We start from the raw sequence: 9,901 nt of genomic DNA, 5'->3' as shown, positions 1-9,901 counted from the left end.
TTTGCATTATATTTTGAGGGGGGGTTTTCTTCCCACTGGGTTTTCCCTCTTTCCTCCTTTTTATGCATTGTATATGGGTACCTAAAATGGCTGTGTTGCCAGGACTCATTCATTTTGCATCACACTCACCTAAGTTATGCTTAAGGGGGGGTGTTGGTGTACATGCACTTAGACTAGCTGTGTTGGTGTACATGCACCTAGGTTAGCTCCAGTTAACTTATTGCTTGCATGTGGCACATGTACACATTAACATAAGATAAAGCACACTTAGCTTTAGTTAACTTTAGTTATTGCATGTACAACTAAGCTTAACTTAGTCTTAGTTGCTTTTATGTATTTATTCTAAAACTAATATTGTCGAATCAATTTTTATTCTTTTCTCAATTCTTGCTCGCTTCCTTCCTTCTCTTGCAAGCTTGTTTATTGTTTTGCAGATCTAGATCTGTGTATCTCAAAAATCTTACAAAACTGTTGAGGTCCATAATTCCATAGACAAAATTTACACTTTTATTACCTTTCAACTTACTTACACTATTGAGTTCAATAATTTTATCTAGAAAAATAGACTTTTATTACATATCAACCTACTTACACAGTTGAGCTCCATAATTCTAACTACAAAATTTGCAGTTTTATTCCCATAATTTTATTTACACTTTTATTCAAACAGTGAAATTGACTGGCAAGCTTTTTTTCATTGTTCTTGTTGATAACGTGGATTGACGGGAATGGAACAACCTCTCATGGCTGTCACAAAGATAAAGACAAAGACCCACCTTCAACTTCCAAGCATGTTCGTAAATTTTCTGCTGCAACAAAAAATTATTATATTTATTAATTCTCTTCCCCTCCGTTCAAATATAGCATAAACGAGAAGCATTCCAATTCATTCGTTCAATCGATATATCAGTATATGCATTGTTTTCTAAATTTAAGGAGTCAAAATTAATTTGGAGGTGAAGGCTTAATTTGAGTATAGAGCATGGCTACTACTTACGGGAATCCGCCACCAAACGATGGCAATATGATTACTATTCTCAGTATTGATGGAGGAGGGGTTCGTGGGATTATCCCAGCAGCTATCCTCGATTTCCTGGAGGAAAAACTCCAGGTAATGATTTTAATCTACTCCACTTGTAAAATCTCATGATGGCCTTTACTTTTTTTAATAACATCCTTCTGTGCCAAATTGAATTATAAGTTCTGTCACAGGAATTGGATGGCCCAGGCGTGAGTATAGCTGATTATTTCGACATAATTGCTGGAACCAGCACGGGAGGATTGGTCACTTCCATGTTAACTGCTCCAAATGACAAGAATCATCCATTGTTTCCTGCAAAGGATATTATGAAGTTTTATTTGGATAATTGTCCTCTTATTTTTCCACATACAACGTTAGTAAAAGATTTCTTTTGTTTGGTTAAAAAATCAACATATATTGCTTATATTTGTTTTTTGTTCAACAGCAACATCAATATTGAGTTAATAGAAAATGAATTATTACAGATATTTGTTACAATCTGCAATAAAGGATCTGAGTGGCCCCAAATATTCTGGGGATTACCTGCACAAAATCTTGAGAAACTATTTGGGGGATACACGGTTACACCAAACCCTAATGAACGTCGTGATTACTGCATATGACATCAAAATACAACAACCTGCAATCTTCACCACTTTTAAGGTAATGTTTCCATGCAATCTTCACCACTTTTAAGGTAATGTTTCCATGATCTGTGTGACACAATAAACGTAAGTTTGAATTAAAGAGAAACAACAGTTACAGTGATATATGGTAAATCTCCTTTCCAGGCCAAGCAAGACGAGTTAGAAGATGCACTTTTGGCCGATGTTTGCATTGGAACCTCAACATCTCCAACATATCTTCCTGTTCATTTATTCCAAACAAAAGATTCCAAAAACTGTTGGAATTTCTGATAATTCTAAAAAAACCTGAAAAACAGAACAATACTCTGTTTTAACACAGCGGAAATAAAAATCGTTTGCGGAATACGGTGTTTCAGCAATGCAGTTTCGTCAGTTGTTGTTTGCAGTGTAACAGCATCGGTGTTTCAACAACGCTGAAACTCGTGTATCAGCAAGACTCTGTTTTGACGTCAAGACTATTTTCTAGTTACGGTGTAACAACAACGCACAAATAAAACTTCTATTTATAACAGTAAACCAACTGATACAAATTCGTCTTCCTCACATAGAGGGATTCTCACAAAAGATTATGCTGAAGAGCATCTTCCTCTTGACAGAGGGATTACAGTAGTAATGCTTCAGTTCCACAAACAGATTTTTCACTATTTGAAAATTACAGTTTCAACACTGCTGTGCATTATAAAAGGAACTCTCTATCATTCTTCTAACCTAAAACAGAACTGTTGTTCATTACATTTATATGTTAAAACATATTTGGCTTTAAACAATAAGATAATAAAAATATCTTCTAAAGCTTATCTGTGTATTGAATGCAACAAGCGGTGATGCCTTTTGAAGAAACGAAGTCGGCTGTTTCAAGGGAATTTAAAGCTGAAAATTCAATGCACATTAATGTGGAAAATATCAAACATGACTTTGAGGCATGCAACAGTCTGGAATATCTACAGCAAATCAGATTTCTGTCCAGCTATTTATGTTGCAGTTGGAATTAAATTCCAACACTCCCCCTTAATTTCAACTACTGGGTATTTCTGCATACCCAGGCATTTCTTGAAATGATCAAAAATTTTCTTTCCCAATGGTTTTGTCAAGATGTCAGCGAACTGATCCTCTGTTCTGCAAAACAATCTCACCATTGTTAACCAATTCATGTATGAGGTGAAATTTGGTGTCGATGTGCTTTATTCTTTTATGAAAAACAGAGTTTTTAGACAATTTTATTGCTGAGCTATTGTCACAGTAAATGGTTGTGCCATTTTCTTGTTCATGACACAAATCTCTGAGAACTCTTCTCAGCCACACTGCCTGGCATGCTGCTGTTGTTGCTGCCACATACTCTGCTTCTGCTGTTGACAAAGACACAACTGGTTGCTCCTTGGAAGCCCATGAGATGGCTCCCGATCCCATATGAAACACATATTCCGATGTGCTTTTCCTATCATCAAAACTTCCAACCCAATCACTGTCAGTGTAACCTGTCAACATGAAACTTTCAGAAGAGGAGTATAAAATACCAAACCCCTTCATTCCATTCACATACCTTAGAATCCTCTTGGCTGCCTGCCAATGAGTCTCTTTCGGTTTTCCCATAAATCTAGAGATTAAACTCACAGCATGCATAATGTCCGGCCTAGTTGCACTCAAGTACATAAGGCTGCCAACTATGCTCTTGTACAGTTTTGGATCAAAATCCTTGTTGCTGTCTTCTTTGGTCAATTTCAACCCCATTACAGTTGGAGTCACAGCTGCCTTGCTGTTCTGCATGTTAAATCTCTTCAACACTGCTTCTACATATTTAACTTGAGAAATGAGAACACCATTTTCACTTTGGTCTACTTCAATTCCAAGAAAATATCTTAAGAAGCCCAAGTCAGTCATTTCAAATTCACTTTTCATGACTACTTTAAAATCAGCAATGAGAGAAGCATCATTGCTAGTAAAAATTAAATCATCTACATATAAAACAACAATAAGAATCTTACCGTCATTCTCCTTTATGTAGAGTGTGGGTTCACCATCACACTTATCAAACCCATTCTCAATCAGATAAGCATCTATTCTTCTGTACCATGCTCTTGGAGCTTGCTTCAGCGCATAAAGAGCCTTCTTCAGTTTGCAGACTTTATGCTCTTGGCCTTCAACTTCATAGCCTGGAGATTGTTCAACATAAACCTCTTCTTTTAACACTCCATTCAGGAATGCAGATTTAACATCCATCTCATAAATCTTCCATTTGTGTTGTGCTGCAATAGACAACATTGTTCTGATTGTTTCCATCCTTGCTACTGGTGCAAAGGTTTCATCATAGTCTTTGCCTTGTTGCTGCTTGTAGCCTTTCACAACAAGTCTTGCTTTGTGCCTGTCAATCTTGCCTTCAGCATTGCTTTTGGTCTTATAGACCCACTTAACTCCAATGGCATCTTTGCCTTCAGGGAGGTCCACTAACTCCCATGTTTTACTCTTCTCAATTGCACCAATTTCTTCATTCATTGCTTCAATCCATTTATCTTCATTTACAACATCTTCAAAATGAACTGGGTCATCAACATGACAATACAAAGCGAATAATGAATTCAAACCGGTATTGTTACTTACCTCTCCTTGTTCATAAATATCATTCAGATTTCTGAATCTTGGTCTTCTTGGTGTGCTTGGAGTTCCATCCGAACTTGAGGGTATTTCTGATCCCTGTGGTGTGCTTGGAGAAGCACTTCCTTGACTTCTCAAGGCTGTTCGAATTCCAGCTTGTGGTGTGGTTTGTTGTACTTGCTGTGGTGGAGGAGAAGCCACCAAGGAAGGATTATTTGTTGCTATCCCTTTCTCTTCTTCTTCGTGAGACACAATTGTCTTCACATTCACTGTCTTCTCTAAGCTTCCATCCCAAGCTTCATCTTCAATGAACTGCACATCTCTGCTTACTATTAATTTCTTGGTGGATGGATTATAGAGTTTGTATGCTTTTGACTCATCACAATAGCCAATAAAGACACACTTCTCCCCCTTACTGTCAAGCTTCTGCCTTAGCTGATCTGGTACATATGCATATGCTACACAACCGAATACTCTCATGTGAGTGACAGTTTGCTTTTGACCACTCCATGCTTCTTCTCGTATTTTGTTCATGACAACTTTAGTTAGGCATCTATTCAAGATGTAAACTGCGCAAATGACAGCTTCTACCCAATACTCATGCGGCAAGTGTTTTGCCTTCAACATACTTCTGACCATGTCAAGAATGGTCCTATTCTTCCTTTCGGCAACACCGTTTTGCTGAGGTGTATACCTTGCGGTGAACTGCTTTTGTATGCCATTCTCTCTGCAAAAACGCAGAAAGTCTTTGGAGATGTACTCTCCTCCTCTATCTGATGAGCACTTTGATATAATGCCCACACTGCTTCTCAACAAGAGTTTTGAAGTGGCGGAATTTCTCAAACACTTCACTCTTTTGTTTCAGCATATACACCCATGTCTTTCTGGTGTAATCATCAATGAAAGTTAAAGCATATTTATTTCCAGCAAATGATGGTATTTGCATCGGTCCACACACATCATAGTGAACAATTTCCAAGGGTGTTTTTGCCCTTATACTCTTTCCTGTTGGAAAGCTTTCTTTGTGTTGCTTGCCCAAGATGCAACCTTCACAAAGGTTGTCCGGTTTCTCGATCAATGGCAATCCCTTTACCATTCCCTTTCTGTGCAATAGATTCAAGCCTCCGAAATTGAGATGTCCAAATCTCAAGTGCCACAACCAATTCTCATCTTTCACTTGTTCCTGAAAGACTTCTTGTGCAACAGCTGCAATAGTTCTTCCTTCCTTCAAATCTGCCTTGAGTTTGAGAAGAAACATTCTATTGCTGGTCATCTGCACTTGTGCAATGATCTTCTTACTTGGAGGTATGTCTCTGATTGTACACATATCATCTTTGAAAAACACATTGTAACCTTTGTCAATGAGCTGTCCAATGCTCAAAAGATTACATTTCAGACCAGGTACATAGTATACCTCAAGCACAATCATTTGTTCTCCATTTCTTGCTCGGATACTAACTATGCCCTTACCCTTGATAGATATCTTACTATCAATTCCTGTTGTTACCTCAGATTTCACATTTTCATCTAGATTGGAAAACATTGCAATATTTCCAGTCATGTGATTACTACAACCTGAGTCTAAGAACCAAAAATCTTCTTGTTTGTCTTGTGCAATGTTACATGTTAACGACACATTATTTGGATTCTTATCTTCTTCATTTGCAAAATTAGCATTCTGCCTACTATTCATGTCATTTTGTTTTTTCCTACATTCATTGGCGTAGTGCCCATATTTCTTACAATAATGAAATTGGACTTGGGATTTGTCATACCTTTGTCCATGAGCTTGTTGTTTGCTTGAACCTTCATCTTGGTTCTGATTGCAACTCCTTCCGCTTGTGCTTGCAGGATTATTTCTGTCTTTGTTTTGGCTTCTTCCACGTCCTCTGTTATTTTCTCTGCCTAGACCTTTTCCTTGGCCAAAAGACATCTGAGTCTTTAATGCTTGCTCAAAAGAGGAATTTGTTCCTCTACTCAGTCTGTGTTCATGAGACATAAGAGAAGCACTCAGTTCATCTACTGTGAACTGTGAGAGATCCTTTGTTTCTTCTATTGCTACCACAATAGATTCAAACCTTGAGGGTAAAATTCTCAAGATCTTCTCTACAATCCTTCTTTCTTCAAGAATCTCACCATGAGATCTTATCTGGGTTATCAACCCAATAACCTGAGTGAAGAATGAATCTATTGTATCAGATTCCTTCATGCTGAGTGTTTCAAAGTCTCTCCTCAACATCTGCAACTTTGCAGTCTTCACCTTCTCCATGCCTTGATAGGCAGTTTTGAGAATATCCCATGCCTCCTTGGATTTTGTTGCTGCTGCAATCCATGGAAAAACACTTTCATGTACTAATTGGAAGAGAAAAAAGAGGGCTTTGGCATCCTTCTTCCTATCGCTCTTCAACTGGTCTCTTTATGCTATTGTCAAAGCAGCCAACGTTGTTGCATCTGCAGGTTCAGCATAGCCAGTTTCAACCAACTCCCATATTCCTTGAGAAGCAAACAATAGTTTCATTGTTATGGACCAATAACTGTGATTTTTCCCATTAAACTGTGGCAGTTGGGAATTTGTCAAACTTGTTCCAGCATCTTCCATCTTAACCTGTATGAATAAAGAAGAGATACTGACTGTATAAATAAAAACAGGCAAAAAATTTCTCTGCTGGAGAAAATCTACTCAATAAGCTTCTTACAGCTCTTACAGTGAAAAAACAAACTTTTTTTTTTGACTCACTGAGTGCCTAGACCAGCTCTGATACCATGTTGGAATTTCTGATAATTCTAAACAAAACTGAAAAACAGAACAATACTTTGTTTTAACACAGCAGAAATAAAAATCGTTTGCGGAATACGGTGTTTCAGCAACGCAGTTTCGTCAGTTGCTATTTGCAGTGTAACAGCATCGGTGTTTCAGCAACGCTGAAACTCGTGTATCAACAACACTCTGTTTTGACGTCAAGACTATTTTCTGGTTACGGTGTAACAACAACGCGCAAATAAAACTTCTATTTATAAACAGTAAACCAACTGATACAAATTCGTCTTCCTCACATAGAGGGATTTTCACAAAAGATTATGCTGAAGAGCATCTTCCTCTTGACAGAGGGATTACAGCAGGAACGCTTCAGTTCCACAAACCAATTTTTCACTATCTGAAAATTACAGTTTCAGCACTGTTGTGCGTTACAAAAGGAACTCTCTATCATTCTTCTAACCTAAAACAGAACTGTTGTTCATTACATTTATATGTTAAAACATATTTGGCTTTAAACAATAAGATAATAAAAATATCTTCTAAAGCTTATCTGCATATCGAATGCAGCAAGCGATGAATCCTTTTGAAGAAACGAAGTCGGCTGTTGCAGGGGAATTTAATGTTGAAAATTTAATGCACATTAATGTTGAAAATATCAAGGACGACTTTGAGGCATCCAACAGTCTGGAATATCTACAGCAAATCAGATTTCTGTCCAGCTGTTTATGTTGCAGTTGGAATTAAATTCCAACAAAAACGATTCCTCGGACAATACGAAAAGCTTTAACCTCATAGACAGGGGAGTTGCAGTGAACAATCCAGTATATATATATTCTCCATCTCTCAATGTTGTAATTATGATTTTGAATTTTGTTTAAGAGGTTGTGTGATTTGGTGTTTTATAAAATGTGTGTTGCAGACGTTACTTGCACTAAACCAAGTGACTCAGTGAGCTCTCGTAGGCTGTCCAGATTTCTTAGTGCCAACGTCTAAAGCTTGCGTGAGTTATAAACCTATTTTGTTTATAAGTCATGTAGCCATTTTTCCATAGGGACCTCTCCCTTTCTCTCTTTCCCATCTCAATTCCCTTTCAAGTCTCTTTTGCCTATTTAATCTTGAAAGAACCCTATCTAATATCTCTGAGGTTGGCATTTTATATCATTGATTCTCTGAGCTATTTCATATTTCACCCTCAATTTTCATTATTGGCCTTTGCCGACTCCTTTCCTCCTCTCTATTGCTTGATATTTTGATTCCATATCACCCTCCTTACTTAAGCTCTGATTCTATTGCCAGGCATCGACTCTCTGCTCATCTGCAAAAGGGAAGGAGAGGACGTCAGGGCCAATCCCCTGCCTTTGACCATTTCTTTCTTCCCATCAAACCTGAACCTAGGTAGTATCTCAAGCAACGACGGAGAATTATATGGATATCGTCCCTATAGTGATCTAGAGGGTTTTTTTAGATGTAGAAGAGAAAGCTAGACAATCCAAATGTTATGTTTCAAATAGATAAGTTGACTAGGAAACCAAGGACTATGACTTAGAAACCAAGGACTAAATAGCAGATGCGGGGAACTCCACCAGAATAGCAGATGTGGGGAACTCCACCAGAACTAGAACCTCCTCCTATATGAAACCATCATTCTATTGCACAACATGAATTGGTTATCTGTATGGCAACACTCATGGACATAGTTGATAGGCTCAACAGGAAGCTCACAACTCTTACCGAAAACTCAATGAACCTTGACTTTTCCTCCTTATACAATGATAATGAGCCACAACCTTATAATGAGCCACAACCACTAATTTAGGTGGATTCTAAAGGGAACAAGTAACTTTAAGCAAAATTTTTGTCATGTCAATGTCACTAAAATGATCATCAATTTTGGGTTTGATTTCTCTCATGTTCTTTTTTATTTCCTACCAAATAACAAATAGAATCAATAATCATAAAACTTTGAACTTCTAGTTTCCAACCAATAGCATATGATAATTGTTTGGACTTGTTTTCAAAAATAATATGAATAATATGATTTAAAAAAAAATAAAATAAAAAAATCATACAAAACATTAGATCACAACTTCACTCTTTTAAAGTTTGAATTTGACTATTTCATACATCACGACCAAGGTACTGATTTGAATTGGTATGAATTAGTCGTAATAGATTTGGGTCAATAAATCACGAACTCAATCCAATAATTCAAACGTGTTTCCCTGACCAGCGGTAACAGGTTCACGTTTTTAGATTAATAATTTGCGCGCACGAATCCATTTTGGACCTTGCTAAAATTCCTTTGGTATTAATAATAATTAATTATAACAATTTATTTTCCAATCTTTTAACTATTTATTTTATTTTATTTTATAACAGCCAAATATAGTTGTAGCAATTTGAACTTTTAAACCATATTTAGATTTAAATACAGAAGTGATGGATTACAGAAATTGTAATGTAATTGCTAGAATATAACAAAATTTCCTTAAAAATATTTATGTTTTTTTAGAGCTTAATCATCAACATTAATATTTGTAATTAATTAAAAACATTAATTGAAAAAAATGGTTAATTTCAGTGGTCAATTTTTGTACAATCCACTTAATAAAAGATAATTTCCTTCGGCAATTTCTTCTCGACACAGACGAGGGATGAGTATCTTTATCCTGATTATTTGACGGATTTAGATATATTCCGCAAATTTGTCATTGAGATAAGTAATTTTAAGATACGTTTTTATTTTGATTAATTTATAGATAAATATTCTTTGGCGAAAATCACATGGAATATCATTTGACCTCTGTCCTAGAGTCAAACTAGCCGTTAGAGAAGATAGCTGAGCTTGATCTGTTTCTTCAACTTGTCCTGACGATGAACCACACT

The 9,901-nt window shown here is 36.6% G+C and overlaps 1 protein-coding gene across 1 annotated transcript; it reads left to right on the top strand.

Annotated features, from left to right (window-relative positions):
* The first annotated feature begins 982 nt into the window (after nucleotides 1-982).
* Nucleotides 983-7,967, top strand: LOC149219160 (patatin-like protein 2). Its single transcript, XM_089386724.1, has 5 exons — nucleotides 983-1,111; nucleotides 1,213-1,394; nucleotides 1,507-1,684; nucleotides 7,750-7,836; nucleotides 7,935-7,967. The coding sequence occupies exons 1-5, from the start codon at nucleotides 983-985 to the stop codon at nucleotides 7,965-7,967; spliced, it is 609 nt and encodes a 202-aa protein (XP_089242850.1).
* Nucleotides 7,968-9,901: the final 1,934 nt, after the last annotated feature.

Source organism: Pinus tabuliformis, chromosome Q, assembly GCF_031772625.1.
Source record: "Pinus tabuliformis cultivar Carrire ecotype Pingquan chromosome Q, CPIR1, whole genome shotgun sequence".
NCBI lineage: Eukaryota > Viridiplantae > Streptophyta > Pinopsida > Pinales > Pinaceae > Pinus > Pinus tabuliformis.
Note: the sequence above shows the minus strand (reverse complement) of the source record. Positions and strands in the feature narration are given on the sequence as shown.

What these genes read in the sequence shown, in the direction of transcription:
- LOC149219160 (XM_089386724.1), top strand. Translation starts at nt 983, where the DNA reads ATGGCTACTACTTACGGGAATCCGCCACCAAACGATGGCAATATGATT. An exon ending in CTTATTTTTCCACATACAAC is followed by an intron (nt 1,395 to 1,506) that starts GTTAGTAAAAGA and finishes GAATTATTACAG; the next exon opens with ATATTTGTTACAATCTGCAA. An exon ending in GAGTTGCAGTGAACAATCCA is followed by an intron (nt 7,837 to 7,934) that starts GTATATATATAT and finishes TGTGTGTTGCAG; the next exon opens with ACGTTACTTGCACTAAACCA.